This window comes from Festucalex cinctus, chromosome 20, assembly GCF_051991245.1.
Source record: "Festucalex cinctus isolate MCC-2025b chromosome 20, RoL_Fcin_1.0, whole genome shotgun sequence".
Classification (NCBI taxonomy): Eukaryota; Metazoa; Chordata; class Actinopteri; order Syngnathiformes; family Syngnathidae; genus Festucalex; species Festucalex cinctus.
In genome coordinates, this window is record NC_135430.1 from 5,403,088 (window position 1) to 5,424,810 (window position 21,723).

Here is a 21,723-nt window from a genome sequence, read left to right on the forward strand (position 1 = left end):
TTTTTTATTTTGTACTGTCCTAGAATAAAGTGCAATTGCACCTCCGCTACATTAGGGGGCAGTGGCGCTCTCATTATTGGCAGAGTGTGTGCAGGGAGGATTCGCTCGGTGGTGTAGGGGTTTTGTTTGCACTGAGCATGTGCGCTTTGCACACAGCAAAAAATATCAGCACAAATTATTTTATAGATTTTTGTTTTGCAGGTTAATGTTTTGTTTTGTTTTTTAATATTGTGCTCCTGAGTTAATGTTGGTGATCAGTTTGAATGTATTATTATTTATTGATTTTATGTAATTTTATTTTTCCGTATCATATGGTTTGACATGGTCAGTCAAAAAATGTTTATAGTTTAATTAAGGATTTAATTTTATTTTTGAATTTCAGATGCACTTTAGATCTTTTCTGTTACAGTTAATAAAGATATTCTTTGTTGTAAGTTGGTCCACATTTCTTTCTTTTTTAATTCTCTTTTACGTTAATACTGATACAGTGTTATGCAAATGATACTATTTATAGTCGCAGGGGGAGATGTTTTCTTCTTACTGGGGTGGCATGACAGAAAATAATTGAGAAGCACTGTATTAAGCTAACAACGGGAAAATTTGTCTCCTCATTGGACAGCTGCAACAAGGACAGATAACAGACTCACTTGGCTTTTGCCTCATTTCACTTCTCCATCTGCGTCCCGCTAATCACCGCGATGACGTTATGTGAAGCACCACGCCGTCCAGCTCGTCCGCAACGTTCGCTCTCCATTACGAGGCGACCAAAAAAACGGAGGGGAGCCGTCATGGCCGTGTTCAAGCCCATGTGTTCATCGGAGGGTGATGTTTCTCGGCAACTTGTGTGTGCTGATGAAGAGCCGGACTGAAATTCTGTGCAAACTCAATGGTTGAATGTGAGATTGATTTCATTTCAGTATAAATGTAGAATACAAAGAAAGGGAATGTGAAAAATGCTTCCTGAGCTTTGTAAATATTTTGAAATTTGAATGGTTTGAATCAGTTAAGAAACGTGTAATTTTGGTGCAAAATAACACTTAAAAAAAAAAACTTAGAATCAGCATTCATTGCAATGGCGACAAAAAGAAGACCAGGCCACACCACATCCACTTATTTTCTCATCCTCATCTCGCTGGTAAACATCAACCCTGCAACGGGTTGCGATTTTTTTAAATAGAAATATTTAGAAATAAAAGAGCAGCCAGCCGCTCTGCTTATCAACTTTGGCCAGCGGAGTGTAAACTTTTTTCTTTTTTTTTCATTCAAACAACCTTGTAAGACGGAAACCCAAGTGTTCGCGTTTACCAGCCAACAATCGGAGCAAACTCTCATTTGAAATGCTGATGGGCTGCTGCTTGCTGTGTGTTGGGGGGGAAAAAACACAGCTGCAGACCAGCTGAGTCAACAAAACAATAAGACAAAAAAGTTACACAACATAATTACAAGCGGTGGCGTCAATGAACCTCAGAAACAAGATTTAGTGCTTGCTAAGAATTCATTCACAATGACGGCTCCGACAGCATTATTAGTACGAGATTTTGAAGACATTGAAGTCATCCTTCTCTCAACACTTTTTTGTGACCTTCTGGTATGACAACATAACAGTACCTGCTTGTTTTTCAGCGCCATCTCCACTTTTCCGCTCTGACCAACACTTTCCGGACGAGGCGCTCCAGACACCAGGATGCCGAGCGCTCCCAGATCAACAAACACTTTTCGGACCAGCCGTGTCGTTTTTGGGATGTTCTACGAAAAAGCTAACATGCTAAAAGCTAACAACTTCATAGAGAAAAGTCAGGGCGTTTGTCAAGCTTTTAACTGTCTTGTCTAAAGCTTAACCAGCGTCTCGAGTCATTCAAGCAGCCTTTTCCAAATTTTAGAAACATCTAACCCTAGCATGCTAAAGCCTAACATCAAGAACATGACATGGCACTTTTTTTAACTTTGTAGCTACTAAGCTAACATGCTAAAAGCTAGCAACATCACAGACAAGACATGAGGATTCCAACACTTTGTTACTGGTACGCCAAACCAAACCAAACCAAACCAAACCAAACCAAACGTTCCCAAATTAAAAACACTTTTCAGACCATCCGTGTCATTTGGGGGATTAAAAAGCTAACGTGGCTAAAAGCTAACAACTTCATAGAGAAAAGTTAGGATGTTTCTCAAGCTTTTAACTGTCTTGTCTAAAGCTTAACCGTCTAAAGAGTTATTCAAGCAGCCTTTCCCAAATTTTAGAAGCATCCAAGTCTAACATTAGCATTCTAAACCGTAACAACATCAAGGACATGACATGACAACTTTGTAGCTACTGCTTAGAGCCCTAAAACCAGACCAGGAACTAGGAAGTTCCACTACGCAGGTTGGACTGCTTCAAATGTGACATTAAATCAGCCTTTTCCCAAACTTTAGCAATATGCAGTTTAAGCTAACATGCTAAAAGCTAGCAACATCCTAGACAAGACACAAGGCTTCCAACACTTTGTTACTGGTAAGACACCAAACCAAACCAAACCATGAAGTGACTGCATTACCTGAAAACACACCACTGAACAAGCCTTCCCCACATTTTTAGAAATGTCAGCGTTAACATGCTAAAACAAATATGCAACCTAATGTTGTAAAAGCTAACAAGCATCTTAGAGAAGCCATGATGCAGCCCTATTGTTAGCGCCCGAAAAACCAGTCCATAAACCAGACCGTAAAGTTCGGTTGCAAAAGACAAACTACCTCGCTTAAGAAATGTCTAAGCTAATGTGCTAAAAAAATATATATATATATATATATATATATATATATATATATTTCCCAAACAACCATTTATTGTTTGTGTTCTTGTATAGAAACTGTAAAATTACAACTAGACTTCAAACTCAAACTTGACACCGTCACTTCCTTTGTTTGTCCCTTTTTTTTTTTTTTTAAGCGCATCCAGAACTCAAAGTTGATTCTTGTTTAGTCGCGAGTAAATTTAGCCATTCCTGTTCCCCCCCTCGTGTTTTTATTTGCCGCCTTCCATTAAGATAGCGCGCCACTCCACGCCGCCGTCACTTCCTGCGCAGGGAATTTTAAACGTTTCCTTTTCAAAACACACTCTGAAGTTTATTTTGATGCAGTGGAGGGAAACTCATAAATAACCTCATAAGAAGGCATATTTAACAGTTCGGTGGCAAGTGGAATGTGACGTTTGTGTAGCGTAACTCTTCCCTTCTTTATTTACCTCAACTACAGCTCATTATTTAACCTGTGAAGATTATCAACATCCATCCATCCATCCATCCATCCATTTTCTGAACCGCTTGTTCCTCACGTTAAAATTAATTAACATTCATTTAAATATACAATGTTGTTAAAAAAAAGGTTAATCTAATTAATTTATAAACTTATTAATACAAAAAAATAGAATTCATTATCTTATTTGTAAGGTAATGTTTTATTTTCACATTTACCCCATCACAAGGGACTTTTGATCTGATCGCGATGTGGCAGTTGGCTCGTGAAGTCACTTTTGGATGCCGTAAGACTGCGGACCAGATGATGACCCGCCATCAAAGCGCAGCAGAAGCCAAGTCCGGTGTTTAGACAAGATCCTGACAGGACGCAGCTTTTGGAAAGAATGACAACGCTGAGCTACTAATGGATGAGAGGCGAGCTGGCGAAAACGGTCACTCCAAAGTTTATCAACAGTTGCATGCACTCAAGTGGCAATTATGTGCACTGATTTGTTTGGGAAGACTCAAAAACATGCTCGTGCCGTTAAGAGTTTCCAGAAACAATAAATCCTTTAAAAAATCCATCCATCCATTTTCTTGACCGCTTATTCCTCACAAGGGTCGCGGGAGTGCTGGCGCCTATCTCAGCTGGCTCTGGGCAGTAGGCGGGGGACACCCTGGACTGGTTGCCAACCCATCGCAGGGCACACAGAGACGAACAACCATCCACACTCACACGCACACCTAGGGACAATTCGGAGCGCCCAATTAACCTGCCATGCATGTCTTTGGAATGTGGGAGGAGACCGGAGTACCCGGAGAAGACCCACGCGGGCACGGGGAGAACATGCAAACTCCACCCAGGAAGGTCCGAGCCTGGACTCGAACCGGAGACCTCAGAACTGGGAAGCGGACGTGCTAACCACTCGACTACCGTGCCGCCCCCTTTCAAAAATCACTTTTTTAAATGATTTGTTTTCATTTCAAGTTGCCTTGTCAGCCAAAAGCCTCATGAAACACATTAGCTAGCATTTTAGCTTTAGCTTGCTGAATGATTTTTCTGAATTAGCACAAGCATTTTTGTTATAAAAGGTAAGTGGTGTGAAATCGTATGAGAATTAGCACGCTAATGTTAGCCACAGAGTAAGTGTAACGATGTAGTGGATTTTTCAAGAAAACATATTCAAGTTAGCAACCTGATGAATTAGCTAGCTGGTTTTAGCCACTTGGCTCTGTAGCTAGCAAAGGTAGCAAACGAATGTTAGCTACATTAGCTCTATGGTTAGAATTTATGGCTAACAATGGACAAACTAATCAGTTGCTCAAAAACTACGGTTGTTTGTTTACATTCAAACGTAAGTGACTTTAAAAAACACACACGCACACATACTAGTTTGTTAGCCAAAGATTTAGCTGATGTAAGTGCTAATGAGGCTAGGCTTATCAAATTAGCAGATTTTGATGACAAACACGAAAGATAATAATAATAATAATAATAATAATGCTTTTCATTTGTAATGCCCTTTACATCACAAGATCTCAAAAAGCTACAAATAGAGAGCAAAAAAAAATAAAATAAAAATAAAAAGCTGAATGAGCTGAACCATCACTATGACAAAATGTCAACAACATCCAACGTCAACTCCAATTTCCATCCTCTTAAAATGAGTTATATTGCACAGCACCCCCCCCCCCCCCCCCCCCACCCCACCCCCCCAGGCGAGCTTCTTTTTCATTTGACTTTCCCGACAAACAATCCCGCTCTGTCTGGAGGGGGGTCCGCTCTCGTTAAGGATCAGGTCCCCCCCCAATTACCGCGCGAGAGCTAACTAGGCAGCACAATGCTGCTTTTGTCACGCTCGCCGATCGCAGTTCCAGATAATCGCACCGTCCCACAGCAGCAAACACTTGTTTGCTGGACAATACTTTAGGCACACCTGCACCAGATGACCTCATATTTTGACCTCACTGGAGGGTCAAAATAGTTGGAACATCTCAATTTTCATCATTGATGTCACAAGATGGAGGCAAAGCATTAAAATACGAGAAACTCTTCACTATACTACACTAAGTGCGGGATGCTGAAAGCTGAATGCCAATATCTGAATGCCAATATCTGAATACTTATAAGGTAAATTGAAAGATAAATTATGTGAATATTATAAAGTTTTAATTGAAGTTGAAAGATGAAAATTGAGCAGTATCACAGCGCTGGTAATGATGATCAGTTGTATGTTCAATGTCAGTCGCATTGAAAATGAATGGGGAAAAGTTGATATTTATCGTCAAATTGTGCGAGTACTGTACATAACGTGGAATCAGACGATATATACCCCGGAATGCGTGAATTTTTGAAGCAAGTTGAAATTTGAACGGTGTAAATCGGAAGTATTAAGTGGGAGTTGTTTTTTGGCAAAAAAAGTGAGAAGAATGAAAATTCGAATAACATTTTAAGTTTAAAGCGTATATATTATATGTATTTGCTAAAATGCTTCACACTCATATGAACTTTAAGTGAACTGCTTTTTTTTTTTTTATAACTGTACCATACGGTGTGGCTGTGTTTAAAATGAGTCACACATATGGGGCAGAACCGGAAACGAGAACTTTCATTGCTAATGGATAATCACATGCTTATTTGCAACACACTTACACCCAAGCAGACAGATGTTATTTTTAGATAATGCAACGTTGCACTATTGCACTTTCCCCACCCCTTAGTAGTGCAATGCTATTTTTTGTAACCGGGCAGCAAATAATCCCCAATAAAAAGAGAGGGCGCAAGAAAATTGCCAGAGCATCTTTGACAGCTTGTACGTGGCAACTCTGCTTTCCTCGCTGCGAATAAAAACGTCTTCTCATCCTTGTGTTGTCATTCTCATATGTTTTGGTGTGTAAACCTAACACATATGTTGGATGCTTTCAGCATTCTCACATTTAGATTGCATTAGTGTACATAATCAAGTGTCCATGATGTGATGCAGCCATGGCAACAACATCAGTGATCGCGTCGCTCACGCAAACTCCTGATAAAGTTTTATTTGGAAATTTAGGGGACTTTCAACTTCCTGGCAAATAATTGCGCTTAAAAGCCGATGTTATCAAACGCGTCGCAAAATTTTTGTTAGCGTCGTTAGCGTAATGAGCGTTTGAGCGAATGACGTTTGCACACACCCCGGATAATAAGATGGACTTTTATGAACTCATCTGTGGGAAAGCAGAAATTTACTTTTTGTTTGAAAAGCAGGCCCCAAAGGAGGCTTGAGGCGACCGTATCGAAAAAAAACAAAATGGAATTGATTGTAAAACGCCAGCATTTGAATGAAGCTTTGTGTGACCAAAAATGTCATAAAAGAAATAGACAACACAAACACGACCACCCAGCGTAAGGAGACACAAGTAGGAACAGACGGACTATATTTCCACCTAAGACATACTTGCTATCAAAAGGCATTATCCAGCAAAAATGGCTCCGTGGAGAAGCACAAATATGAATTACAGTGTTAAAAAAAAAAAAAAAAAAACTAAATATTTGTCATGCAACTCCACACCGGGGGTTCTATTTTGGAATATGACTGACTCGGCTAATTCTAAAACTGAAATGCACACAGAACAGCTTTTCCAGTCATCAACATAGTTGACATTTGATTTATTCGGTGTCAGCCATGATACCTTCGACAAACGGACAATCAACTTTAAAATCTTGCACCGTATCAACTATGAGTGCACTTCAAACCAAAAATTGTCATTTTTGCTCCGTTTTGGAAAAGGACAAAAACTAAATCTGAATGTCAACTTTTAGTGACGTGAAAATACGCAGATGCAAAGTTGGCCAAACATGAGAGGAACAGTCACAAGGTTATTTTAGTTAAAACTAAAACTTACGCAAAAACTAAAACTAAATTTAAAAATATATTTTGTTGAAATAAAATAAAAATGAAAATGCTTTTTTAAAAACGAAAACTAACTGAAACTACATTTTATGTTTACAAAACTAACTAAAATTGTAGCAAAAAACTCCTTTGGTCTTTTGGCAATTGAACGCATGAGCCTTTGGGGATGATTTTAAATGTGATTATAAATACATTTATTCCGATATTAACAAGAAAAAGGATGATTGAAAGTGTGTCACACAGATGTGATGTCATCTAGCAGCAGCCAATAGAAAAGCACCTTCAGATGACTTCACTTCCATGGTGTTTTATTTTTGTTTTGTTTATTTAATATTTCGCTGAAGTAACACACATTAAAAAAAAAAAAAGAAACTAATACTGAAACTAAAAATAAACTAAATCGAAGCATTTATTAACTCATTTGCTCCCAAAAACATACAGATGTGTTCTATTTTAACTCATTCACTGCCATTGTTTAAACATGGTAAAAATCAATGAAACAATTATAAATTGTTGATATAATGTACAGCAGGGGTTTCCAAACTTTTTCCTCTGAGGGCCACAAACAGAAAAATAGAAAGCTGCAAGGGCCAATTTGATTTCTTTTTTTTTAAGTTATTTATTAACACATTCATTTGCCAAACCAGCAAAAAATGCATCATTTGACGTCTTTTTCCGTCAATGGCAGTGAATGAGTTAAATGTTTTACGTGTCCCAAAGACATATTTACACGTTCTTTTTTTTTTTATAGAGCATAGGCTTTGATGCAGCCCCTCAACTGCCGAGAACAGGTGAAGCAATGGTAGTAATTACAAACACGGCCAGCAGGTGGCACCACGAGTATAAGAGATCAACCAGGACCATGTTGAAAACAAGCCGTTCCCCACAATTCTAAAGAGATTTGTGAATAATGATGAAACTGAGCTATATTCTAATGCTAATTGCTTCAAAACGGAAACTGGGAGAATTATACTTTTTTTCCTAATGAAAGAAGACACTGTCATCTTTCTTTTAGTAGGTTCCATGTTTTTATAGCAAAAGAACACAATATTGTGTGGGCCTTGCAAAATCAGTCCAAATCCAGTAAAACAGCCGGGGAGCGAAGGGGGTTGCTTCAGTCAAAACGGCTGCAAGTGAATGAGTTAAATAACTAAAACTAATAACTAACAGAACCACCCTGGAAACTAATTAAAACTAACTCAATTTTAAAAACAAAACTCAAAACTAACTAAAATGTAAAAATTCTAAAACTATAATAACCCTGCTTGTCACCTGCCACAACGTCAACAAAACTTTTGCAAGTCCGAAGTAATCCCAAACCCCCCCCCCAAATAAACGAGCAGCCCTCACGCAAGTCATTCATTCTCAAGTCATCTTTGGTGACGCATCATCAAAACTCACCGTCCGGCCGGTCAGCCGCCGACAAACTCAGGACCAGAAATAATCCAACGCACCACAGAGGAATCCTGCACAAACACACACACACAAAAAAAAAAATCCCATTCAAACTTCTCTTCAAACTTTGTCCATTTTCAATGTTTTTGTTTTACCGTAAATTCATCTCGACGGCTTTGGACCACCACGAAACTCCGCTCATGTGTGTGAGAGAGAGATGGGAGTCCACTCTGACTCTTGCGGCAGTTCGCTCCGAGTTTTAAAGGGCCGGCTTCTCCTCCTCCTCCTCCTCCTCCTCCATTTCCAAACAAAGCAGCTTCAGTGCACCGGCTCCCTAAAAAATGGGCGGGAAAGGGGAGTTTGAAACCTGATTCCGGACCACCGGCCTCTCATAGGACACCCCCCCCCCCCCCCTCCCCACCTACCCCCAACACGCACACACAAACATACGCGTGCGCACGCAGCAGTCAAGTCCGCCGCCTCCTCTTCCTCACTTTCACTTTGATGTAAAGCGTCTTCCCGTGTGGCCTTGACCATCAAAACGTCCATTTTCTCTTTCATTATCCCTCAAACGACTTCAAATATACATTCAAGGCTTCTTCGTCGACGTCATTCCGCTCAGCCAACATCGTTGTTTTTTGGTTTGTTTTTTAATTTTGCAACCAAATGACAAGAAGACTGCAAAAAATAAAAAATAAAAAATGTACAAGCAACAAACGGGAGTAAAGACGGATGGTGACATAAACGCGTTGATTGAAACGTCCAAAAAGTACTTCATAATAACAATAACATCAAATTTGTCAATATTGAATTGCTTATTCATGACTTTGTGGACAAAAATCGACTCTTTAAGTCATTAGATAAGAACGGTGAAGACAATCTGCCTGTTGCCGAATAGTGAGCTCTCATCGAGTTCTCGTGTTTTACTCCTAAAAAGTAGTTGTTCATTATTTAGCAATGACATGACTGAAACTTGACAATTATGACTCCAATTTAACTGTAACGGAGTTAGACTTTTAACAAAACAGTGAGAAATTTGGAAACTGTGCACTAGCCAAATAGTGAGACCAGAAGACAAATACGGTACTCATAGTACTTTATATGAACGTGTTTACAGTAACTTGGACAATAATTCAGCATATGATTTCTCATTTCACAATGACTAATCCTTGTGTTGTGTATATGCTGGGATAGGCTCCGGCACTTAAGGGCATTAAAAATAAATAAATAAATAATGCAAACGTTTATAAGGTAGTAATTACAATGTTATAAACAAGACGTGTTATATTGCTATTAATCTTATCACTTAAGACCTTCTAAATCATGAAAAACTAGTTTCATGACATTTTTCAACATGAGGCTCACTGTTATATCCGTTTCATGTATTAAAAAAAAAAATTGGTACCGTACTGTCTCTTTTTAACTCCCACCCTTTTATAAATAAAAAAAATGATTTTAAGCAAATCACACATATTTAAATGGTTTTGTAGTAGTGGGTGCATGAAGCGTCCCCCTTTTAAGGATTGTCTGAAACATTCCTGGTGGGATTGGAAATGCTATCCCGCTTTCTTGTTGACTTATGCAGAAGACCTGAGCGGCGAGAAACCTAATGAGACCCCCCCCAAGAGGTGTGAAAGGGTCTTGTCAAACCTGGGAGGGGGGCAAACAATCATCATCTCCAAACATCATCTCTAAACATCAACAACCACACTTTTTTTTTTAGGAATTGATATATTAACATACATTACAGCCTAGCTAGTAGGAGTGTGTGACGATATATCGATATCGTGATAAATTGTGATACTTTGTCTCCTGATAGATTATCGATACGCCTACGCAAGTATCGTAATATGTTTAATGAACATACAGCCACTACAACAGCTCCATTGTTGATGTCTTATTGAGCAATTACTTGGCGGGCCACTAGGGGGAGCGCCTGATAAGAGTGGCGGGGAAATGGATGCAAGTCTTCAGGCGAAGAAGACTCGTCAGCGCACTTTGACTTGTGGAAGACATTTATCTGACTCAGTTTTGCATACGTTTCTATGAAAATGTGCATTATATCTTCAATTTTAACATTTTATAACATATTTTATATTTCAACTTCACTGACTGACATGTTGCATGACAGTAGCGTTGAAGAAAGACGCAAATTTGTTGACAGAAACCTGTTTTAAGAAGACATTTGTATTTGTTTAAAAAAAAAAAAATACACACTAAAGTACTCAGTGAGAAGAAGACAGCAGTTTTAATATTGTGTTTCAGTGATGGTACAAAAAGAAACGATTATCTCATTGGAAAAAACATTATATGTCGAGTAGTTTTATTGTAGATTATCACGGATTTATATATTACCTGACCAATATATCGATAATGACGGTATCGTCATATTGTGAGATAATCGTTATCGTGAGCCTTGTATCACATATCAGAACGTATCGTGAGGTACCCACAGTTTTCCAGTGTTAAAAAAAAATCAATTTGGCGACATATATTTTTTAATATTAACAGTTTATATTAATATTAACAATGTTAACAGTGCACAATTCTTATATCGATTCATTATGTGGCCGAAACGATTCATAAATATCAATTTGGTGGAAATATTCAACAAAACGACTTACTTCGAGTTAGGGTTCAGAATTTAAGCATGGAATAATGTTATATTTATGGTACATGAATTCTTAATATTTTTATTTCAATGCTGTTCAAACATGAAAGAGCAACCTGTTTGTTAAGCACAGTGGCTGACAGTTATAAGCTTTACAGTGTACAAGTTTACTGATTAGTATTTTCTAAATTTCAGTGGAAAAAAAAAAAGAAAAAAAATGGTATTGAATCGAATCGTGATCTATGAATCGTGATACGGATCAAATTGTGAGGTGTTAGGCAATACCCACCCCTTACTTGCTAGCATAGCCAACTATTGTTGCTACTGTTGACATTCACATGTGCATATATTGCATTTCTTCATCCGCATGATTCATTTTCCACAATGCTAACGCTAACATCCAATTGGAATGTCCCCAGACTCCCCACACACAAACTTCTGAGTGATGTCATCATCCTTTTCATCCGCCATCTTGTCCGGCCCTCAAGAGGTTTTTGGAGGTGGGGGGGGAACTTGGCATTTTTTTTCCCCCCCTTGAGCAAAAACACGCACGGTGGGAGATAACGACGGCGTTCCTGACGACGTGGGACTGATAGGCGGCGCGCTGGCATGCGAGGGACGCCGCTTCGGAGGCCGCTTTGCCGATAAGACGCTCGCGGCCTCCGCCGTGCGCGCTTTTCACATCGCGCTCGACATTCGCAGTCTCATGCGTCAAAATTTTTGTCATGTGGGAACTGAAATTGTTGCCTGTTTTCAAAGAATTGTTTTGGGGAATATTAAGATAATAAATTCCCTTATTTTTTTTTTATTAAAAATAAATGAAAGTTTTATTTTCTAACAATAATTAAATTGTCATCTTAAAGTCTTTGATTTGAAAACTCAAATTTTGTTGTGATAAAATGATGGCAACGTCCTCTGACGGTTCTTGATCAGTTCAAATTGGCGTCTTGCCTTACAAGTTTTATTTATTCCGTAACAACGTAGCGTAACGCAAACATTCAGAAGATTTGTGTAGCTTTTTTGAAAAAGATAAAGAATACATGCATGCAAATATTGTTGTATGATTTCTCTGTCGGTGTATCTATGAATTCAAATATTCAATACAAGATCAACGCTAAGGCCATTAGCCTGTCTATGGCTTTTTATAACATATGCTAGCATGATGCTAGGGATTGTGTGTTCTGTCTCGGTTTTTGTTTGTGTTTGTTTTTAATGCTTAAACTTCAACTTTGGGGTGCCAACGAACCGCTTGCAAGCAACAAATTGTTCAGTTTCTGCTGCTTTTTTTTTTTGCTCTCGACTCAAGACAGAAAAGTCAGCCGAGCGTCAGCTCATATTGTGGAACACGTCCAAGTTGGGTCACTGGTAACTTGAAATAACACTGTATTATGATTGTTGTAGCTATTACTATTATTATAATTATGGTTATTATTATTATTGTTATTAATATCCCTTTGTTTGTAATCATTGTAAATGTGCTCTTTTTGTTGACATTCTCTCATTTGTCAATGAGTAACACATACGAATATTCATGACAAAATCATACCAACAGGAGTTTTTTTTAATTATTATTTTATTTTATATTTTTAGTTTATTCTTATTTATTTTATCATAACTTATTAAAAAATGTTTTATATAATTTAATTAGTTAATTTGGGACTCATTTAATTTATTATTATTTTATTTTATATTTTATTATTATTTTATTATAATTTATCATTAAATAATGTAATGTATTTATAAGTTAATTATTCATTTGGGGCTGATTTAATTTATTTTAATTTTATTTTATATTTTTATTATTATTATTATTATTATTATTATTATTATTATTATTATTATTTTATTGTAATTTGTAATGAAATTATTTAATTTATTTATAATTTCATAAATTAATTTGGGGCTGATTTAATTTATTATTATTTTATTTTATATTTTATTATTATTCAATTATTTAATTTTTGGGCAGATTTTCTTTTTTTTTTTTTTTTTTTTTTTTATTCCTGTAAGCTTATGGGTAAGGTGGGGTGGGTGGTGGTCATCTAAGTGTTTGTGTGTGCTTTGAAGCTTAAAATCCAAATGTTTAGTTGACAAAAGCACCGACAGAAAAAGGTGGGAGGGGTTTTGTCAGAGGAAAAAGAAGGGTTATATTGGGGAGGAGGGTTGTCTATCTGTGCTAAGAGTGATTGGCAGCGACTTGAGCTGAAAGGTCACGTCTGCTTTTAAGAGTGAAAGTTGATCTTTTAAAAGAAAAGAAAAAAAAAAAGAAAAAGCTCCCGAGAAAGTCCAACATTCCGCCTCCACATTCACTCGAGTGCTAAACTTGAAAATCAAAGTAGAATATGTAAAAAAAAAGAAAAAAAAAAGAAAAGAAAAATGAGCTTGATATCTGAAAATGACTTGAATTAAACGACAATATTTTATTTTAAAGGCCAGCAAGTAGTCGACAGGGAGGTGCGTACACGTGTGCGTGTGCGTAAGGGAGGCAGCCAGACTTTGTTCATTCATGCCGTGCTTGGCTCGGCTGCAGATGCAAGCGGAAAAGTCAGACGGAAAAAATGAAGCGGTGCGCATCTACGAGGAGTCGCCTCCACTCGCTGTTGAGCTCATTTGTCACTAATTGGAAAATGGTTACACTACTACTGGTGATTGTCAACATCGATTTCGTCGCTCGTGTGACCTCAACTTTAAGCCCACTTTGAATTTTGTTAAAAAAATAAAAATAAAAAAAAGTTACGCATTTCAGCCTCCGCAAAGGTCACAGTTGGCAATTTGTCTCTTTAACTGATACGAATCCACAACTTGACTTTCAAAAAAAAAAAAAACTTTACACGCAAGCCTGTGGTTAGTTCCTTCATTATAATAATAATTTTAATAAAAATAATAATAACTATAAGATGTAGTAGGAGGAGAAGAACGAGAAGAAAAAGATGATTTTTTAAAAACTTTTATTTATCAACAAGTGAAGCTGACAGGCTTACAGAAACATTATGGGGTCAAAAAAGGACAAGAAGAAGAAAAAGAAGAAGGAGAAGAAGAAGAAGAAGAAGAAGAAGAAAAATAAAACTAAAAACTTTTCCTATTTCCTCTACAGTCGATCGCTGCCATTGGTGGGAGTTTCAGACTGGCCACACCCACAAAGAGTAAAAACATGTTTAATTGACACCAAATGAAATGCACCAAAAAAATAAATAAAATCTTCACGAAATGCTGATAAACATTCAACATAATACCTTATTTCACAGATTGAATCCATTCTCTAATTGTCAGTGGATACTTTTTGTGGTTTGTTATTAACCTCAAGGTTGAAGAAAATGTCAGATTTCCTTTTTTGTTTTGTTTTGTTTTTTTGTACACACAACCTTGTGCAACGCCGCCATCTTAAATGACCTTTTTTTTTTTTTTTCCCCCTGCTTTGAAAATGTGCCTTGAAAATGTTTCTCTCTCCCGAGGACGTCGTAACGTTGGAGACATCAAGCAGGCTCGGCAGGAATGTCAAGGTTTTTTGTTTTTTTTTCTCGCTTTTGACTAAAAATTCACACGAGCGCAAACTGACGCAATGTCGCATTCACGATTTTGCTCTTTCACATCTAAACCCAAACACTTAAAAAAAAAAATCTTAATCAAGTCCTCAGCTGAGATGGGAATTGTTCGTCATCGTCAAGACAATTTGCAGCGGGGCAACACGAACCTCCGGCCTCACAACTGTGGAGCAGATGTGCTAACCACTAGGGCACCGAGCTGCTCTGATCTGATGTTGTTTTCCTATCATTTACTTTGCCTAGGTAGTTATAACATAATTTCCAATTCATTGAGGACATTGTGCTTCAGCCAAGTGTTACATAAAATAAATTTCCACTAAACCTTTGCAGTTTTGTTTTTTTTCTTTCGTCATGAAACGAACAGACAGACGGACAAACGGACGGACATTTACCTCAACACTCCCGCTCGGGTAAATCCACCAAAACTTTTCCACTTTCCTTCTTCCCATCATGTGCTTATCATTTGGTCAGGAAGGAAGGAGCAGGAAAGCATGAAATAAAAATAAAAAAGAGAGAGAGAATTGTCACAGCTTTAATCAACTAAAGGAAGAAATGACGCAATCTGGTGAAGGACATCCCAAAAGTAATCAATCAAAAACTTGGTTGGCATTACATTTTTTTAAACTTGGATAAAGACAAAACAGAGGTAATAATATTTGGCCCTATTACGTGCCTCTTGGAGTCCATTTTAAGATTCTTCATTTTGGTTTTAAATCTTTAAATGGCCTAGCACCAACTTACGTCTCTCAGCTATCAATCTATTGTTTTATATTCACTGTACAACACTTTATGTTCAGCTGCTGCTGTTGTTGTTGTTGTTTTTTTAAGTGCTTTATAAATAAAGTTGAGTAGAGTTGAGAAATGACACAATCTGGTCAAGGACAATCCAAAAGTAAAAATAAAAATTAAAAATCAGGAAACTTAATTTAACTTCATGCTGCATTGTCATCATGTCATGTCACGCTCCAGCCATAATTGTAAAACTTAAACCAAAATATCATATATAACTAGTATATTGTACTTTTTAAATCTTCAGAACATAAATTAGAATTGTTTTTTTTCTATTACTGGACTTTATTTGGCGTTTTTGTAAGGAATAGAGAACAAAAAACGGCACCTGATTTTCCACCTGAGACAAACATTTCCTCCACTTCCTGCTTTTCTTCTTCTACTCCTCACCTACCATTGCTGAAACGAACATCATACCCCCTAGTGGCACATTTCTGTATGACAATCACGACAACCCAACCTCCTATTATCGTGTGTTATTGTCTTTGCTCATTCTTTCTTTTTTCTCTTTCTTTCTTTCTTTCTTTCTTTCTTTCTTTATTTATTTATTTATTTATTTATTTATTTATTCTATTTCTTTCTTTCTTTCTTTCTTTATTTATTTATTTATTTATTTCTAATATAAAAACGTAATCAAACTTTGTTGCTTTGTGTATCATGGTACAACTACATTTAAATCAGAGTAATGTGTTCATTTTGGTAATTTAGGGTTAGTAGAGTACAGTAATTTACGCTTGACCTGGGACAGGCCATCATTTCAAACTGGGCTTGTTTTGCTGCTCCGAGAACACACGTGGAGACACAAAGCAGAAAGAAGCTCACGCAGGCCTGGGAATAAAAAACAAACAAACAAAAAAAAGCAGTCATCACGAGTGACCACAAACCTTTACGCGGCGCAGGAAAAACATATGTCGCTTAAGTGTTATAATGCCCCCGCTAATGACGACAAATGGTCTAACATAAAAAAATTTAACAGCTCGTTGCTCGTTCCACCAACACTTTCCAGCCAGTGAATCATTTTCGACATTCTTTGAGATTGGCTGCTGTCTGCGTGTGTACGTACACAACAAGTCCACGCGGTGGCGCTGCACATTTGTAGCAAATGGGCAAATTGCAATTCAAATGAATCACATGGCAGAAATATTTTAGTACCATGTCAAAATGGTTTTTTTTTTTTTTCACAAATCCAACAAAACACTTTTTAAGCAGTCTAAATGTATTTGTAACTGAGGAATTGAATTCATATTCACATCGCAGGAAAAGATTAGCCTTTAAAATAGTGTTGGTCATAAACTGGCCTCATATTAAGATTATGAAGTTTGCCTTGTGAGGAATAAGCGGTCAAGAAAATGGATGGATGGATGGATGGATGGATGGATGGATGGATGGATGGATGGATGGGTTTTGTTTTGTTCAGGTCACCTGCAAGAGATTCCGGCGGTGGCCCTTGAAAGCACAATGACGGTGTAGTTGCGCCATCTCGCGGTCAAGATGGCCAATTACATTTTCAATGGAAGAATTTGGACTCGATGGTAATGAGAAGTGTTCCTCATATTTTGCTCTTTGACCCCATTTATCCGTGACTAATTGTGAAAATTGAGTAAATAGTTGTGTAAATGAACAGGGTATGAATGAAAGGCAGCTCATTTATTTGAGTAATTTCACAGTTTTGATTTGGTTGAGAAAGAACAAAAAAGTCATTTTATGTCAGAATGTTAAATAAGTCATAATATGCAGATAATCTAATTTAGATTTAAAACATTATTGAAAGGGGAAAGATACTTTTTTTTGCTCAAGGACTTTGTCCAGAAGACGCGTTTTCTGTTATTCCTTTTGAATGAATGTGATGAGGTAAACGTTTGTCATTTACTTTCTTTCTCAAAGGGATTGTTTGTGGAAACGTGAGGAAAAATAAAGATCATCTCCAAACCAAAAGGTAAGCAGAGCTGTATTTCCATTCATTTCAGTCAACACTGTATGCATATAATAATGCTAGCAATAGCTTGGGAAATTGTCACTACTCTATGCGGCAATACGCAAACCTAGCAATTCTTTCAATGCGCTATTTTTGAATGACATTTTATGCCTGTTGTGTACTTTGCGGATAGCAATTAAAAGTAGAAAGCAGTCAATTACCTTTGTTGGACGCAAGGAGCCGAGGTCGAGAGGTGGAAAAGATGATCGATTGGTCGTAAATCGCCTTGGCGGCGTAAAAAGAAGGAAAGAAATCCTCGCATCGATTTTCCGATGGGGGCAATTGCTAAGTCGAAAACAAATCTCGCTGTTTTACCGCCCATCAGGATGGTGAGGGATGTTTTTCCTTCACACCTTTTTACATTTCAGTTTGTTTGTTTTTTTACACACATTGAGTACAATTTTGTCCATTTCACATTTTGAACGAAAACCCTTCAGGAGCATAACGGAACAGTATCTGATGTGTATCATTGAGTGAAATTGGAGGTGGGACACATGATTTGGTACCCTAGGCGAAAATGTACATGGTAGCCCCCCCCCCCAAAATCCCATACAAAAAAAAAACACACAAAAAAATTAGAGATATATAATATTTAATAGCACACCACGCAATAAACACCAAATTCCACAAACAAATAAAAATAAGAAAAATAACAGAAGTACAATGCAATGCAACTTTTTATTGCAATTTTTGAAAAATGACAGTATTTAAAACCTCAAAATATTTTCACTATGTACATTAATAATTGTGTAAGATACAAAAAATAGTAAATGTATCAATATACAAACTTTGATATATCGTAAAACTTTGGCAATAAGGTGATTCACAGATAATGTGAATAGTGTGCAAAAAAACTTCACTAAATAACTTAGGAACATAACGGCAAATACTTAAAATAGTGCACGCCGGGACCTCCTTGCAGCAAAGGCATCAATTGGTGCGTCAAAGGATAGCTGCCTGGATACTTCTTGATTGATGCTGATAAGTGCCACTCTAGTTAGACGTCCTTAAATAGTTTTTTATTAGTTTAAGCTTGGAAAAGCATCTCTCAGCTGATGCTACAGTCACTGGTATGGTAGCGGCCACTCTGAGTGCTACCCACATGTTGGGATAGATTTCTCTAAGTTTTTTCTCCTCTAGAAAAACTAAAAGTTCCATGCTTGACATATTGGATTTTGGCCAGGTAAGAAATGACTGCATCTCTGCTAAGAGTTTTTTTTTATTATTTTTTTTTATTTATTAGAGTACATATTGCACAAATAAGTAGACCCCGAGAAAAAGGCTTGTTAATTCCAGGCCTAGCAGACATGTTGCTACCCATAACAGTCATGGAGCTCATAGAAAATACTAGATGTAGTCGTTTTTGTTGTGGGTTGCTTTTTTTTTTTTTTTTTTTTGCATTAGTTAATTTGATTAAATTGAAGATTTTGTAATCTATGCATCCTATTACAACCTTACTTTCATGTTGTGAGTCAAGTGCGTATTCTACAGAAAACATTTTGTCAATATTTTGGAAATTGTTCTTATGTTTATTGAGATATTGAACATCCATCCATTTTCTTGACCGCTTATTCCTCACAAGGGTCGCGGGGAGATATTGAACAAAATCTTTACATTTTTCAAAGGTGGTATACTCATATATGCTGAGCACTGTACATGATGCAGCAATAGCTGATATAACTGAAATAGTCACCTGGATCTAGAAGATCGAGCTTTGTGTCACTCAAAGTACTGCTGATTGGTGCTTGACTGTCTGTTGCTTCAGCTGTACATTAAACAAAATACATCACTTCAAATTATTTTGGTGTTAAAGCAGGGAAAACAAATCCATTTGCATTATGATAGAATACAATGTCAGAAATTATGGCTGTTTGTATTAAATGCACCATCCATGCACTTACATTCAGTAGCCTTTGGTGAAGAGGACACTGAAGGATTGTTTACCACAGCTTCTGCAGGTGCTTGTTGTGGCTGCAAATATTTTCTCAGCGCATCTAGTTAAAAAAAAAAATGCATTTACTATATCGATGTTTACATTAAACCAGCACATAATTCTTATTTTCAATAAATTAATAAATTAATGTGGTTATGTGAAACAATGACTTGTGCAAATCCATTTGCAGGTATCTGGACTTACTGGCTGTTTTAGTTTAAACTCAGCAAGCGTTGCCCCACTCTTGTGTGCAAAGTAGCTACTAGCATGGATGTAATGGTGCAGTAAACAAGTTACAAGCAAGCTAAGAAGCTAACGCTATTTTCGTGTTTATTTGATAAACAATGATGATTGACTGGCATACATATCTCTACCCTGGGCCCGTTTGTCCTCCTCCTCCTTTCGCCGCTTTCTTAATGCAGCACTTGAAGGCTTGGACCTTTTCATTGTTGTCGATGTCAATGTATAAACAACACAAGTGTGCCAACCATCTATCTATCTATCTTTCTAAAGTGCTGCCACTACACTCTGAGATGATATACGACCCCTCCCCCTACCTTTCATTCATTGTAAGCGGCAGCAGCGGGTCAGGTTCAGGGCGCCAGGACAGCAGCTCGTGAACTCACAGTCATTTATTTGAAATAGAAGTAATAAAAAAAAAAAGGAACTCAATAAAATATATTTGCTATATAACATTTTATGCTAGAAAACACGAGAGGGGGGGGAGGGCTTTTTGTGTTTGTGTTTAAAAAAAATATTTTTTTTTCCTTTCTGCAATTTGGCGCCCCCTCCACAAGATGGCGCCCTAGGCGACCGCCAAGCTCGCCTGTAGCCTGGGCCGGCCCTGGTGGGACATATATAAGGCGTTCTTTTTTACCCAAACGACCATGTATAGTGAGCCGTTTTTTTTTTTTTTTAAACCATATAAATTATGCCGTTTCTTCTTAAACGGCCATGTACAATAAGGTGTTTATTTTTTTGAATAAAAGACCATGTATAGTAAGGCGTTTTTTTTTTTTTTAAACAACCATGAAAAGGTGCATTATTTTTTTTAAACGACCAAGTATAGTAAGGCTTTTTTTTTTTTTTTTTTTTATACAACCATGTAAAGTAATGCTTTTTTTTTTTTTAAACCATGTAAAGTATGGAGTTTGTTTGGTTTTTTTTGTTTTTAATTTAATGATATATTAAGGCAGTTTTTTTTTTTTTTAAATAAAATGACCATGTATATATAGTAAGGCTTTTTTTTTTTTTTAAATGATATAAGGCATTTTTTTTTTTATATAACGACCATGTATATATAGTAAGGCTTTTTTTTTTTTTTTTTTTTTTTTTTAAAACAACCATGTAAAGTAAGGCACTTTTTTTTTTTTTTTTTTTTTAAATGGCCATCTATATAGTAAGGCGTTTTTATTTTTTAATTATAAAAAATGATGTATACGGTAAGGCGTATTTTTAAACCATGCATGTATAGGCGTTTTTTTTTGTTTTGTTTTTTGTTATATAAAACGACCATGTACAATAAGGCGTTTTTTTTCTTTAATAAAATATGACCATGTATTAGTAAGGCTTTTTTTTAATGACCATGTATATAGTAAGGCGTTTTTTTGTTTTTTTTTAATTATGAAAAATGATCATGTATAAGGCATTTTTTTCTAAATCATGTAAAGGCTTTTTTTTTTTAATGACCATGTATAGAAATGCGTTTTTTTTTCTTTTTTTTTTTAAATAAAAAATTACCATGCATAATAAGGCTCATCTATTTTTTAATGACCATGTATATAGTACGGCATTTCTTTTTTTTTATTATAAAAACAAACAAACAAACATGTATATAGTATTGCTTTTTATTTTTTTTAAACCATGTAAAGTAAGGCATTCTTTTTTTTTTTTTTTTAAACAATTTATAGTAAGGCTTTTTTGTTTGTTTTTTGTAACAACCATGTTTAGTACTTTTTTTTTTTTTTTTTTTTAAAACTCATTTGGTCCCCAAAACATAAAAACATTCTATATTAAATATTGCCAAGGTCCCAAAAACATATTTACTGGTTGATCCTGGTCGGTGAAAGACCTTCTTTGTCATCACACTTGTACGATCTTCAATAATTAGTGGTGTGACGAGGCAAGCAGGTGCGGCGATGAGGAAACAGTGGAGCCCCTGTCGAGCCCCTCTGGTTGCCTAGCAACCAAAACCCTGCCAATCTTTAGAGGTCACTGCGCGGCGGCGTCACGCTGTCAAAAAATAAAATAAAAAATAAAACACTCAAGGGCTCATTTGAGACAATTATGAAAAGTTCCACACACACACACGCGCACACACACACACACACACACACACACACACACACACACACACACACACACACACAC

General features: G+C 36.7%; 1 protein-coding gene across 2 annotated transcripts in view; it reads right to left on the reverse strand.

Annotated features, from left to right (window-relative positions):
- Positions 1–15,877, reverse strand: part of LOC144009608 (uncharacterized) — a 56,390-nt gene extending 40,513 nt beyond the window's left edge. The window contains exons 1-4 of one of the 2 annotated variants that reach the window (XM_077509431.1): positions 15,774–15,877; positions 15,049–15,111; positions 8,659–8,837; positions 8,510–8,574 (exon numbers count right to left, since the gene is read on the reverse strand). In XM_077509431.1, coding sequence (XP_077365557.1) covers positions 8,510–8,574; positions 8,659–8,705 — 112 coding nt within the window. In that variant the 5' untranslated portion in view covers positions 8,706–8,837; positions 15,049–15,111; positions 15,774–15,877. Of the gene's footprint in view, positions 1–1,608; positions 1,739–8,509; positions 8,575–8,658; positions 8,838–15,048; positions 15,112–15,773 lie in introns of those variants that run through there. The other variant, XM_077509432.1, reaches the window with a different exon arrangement.
- Positions 15,878–21,723: the final 5,846 nt, after the last annotated feature.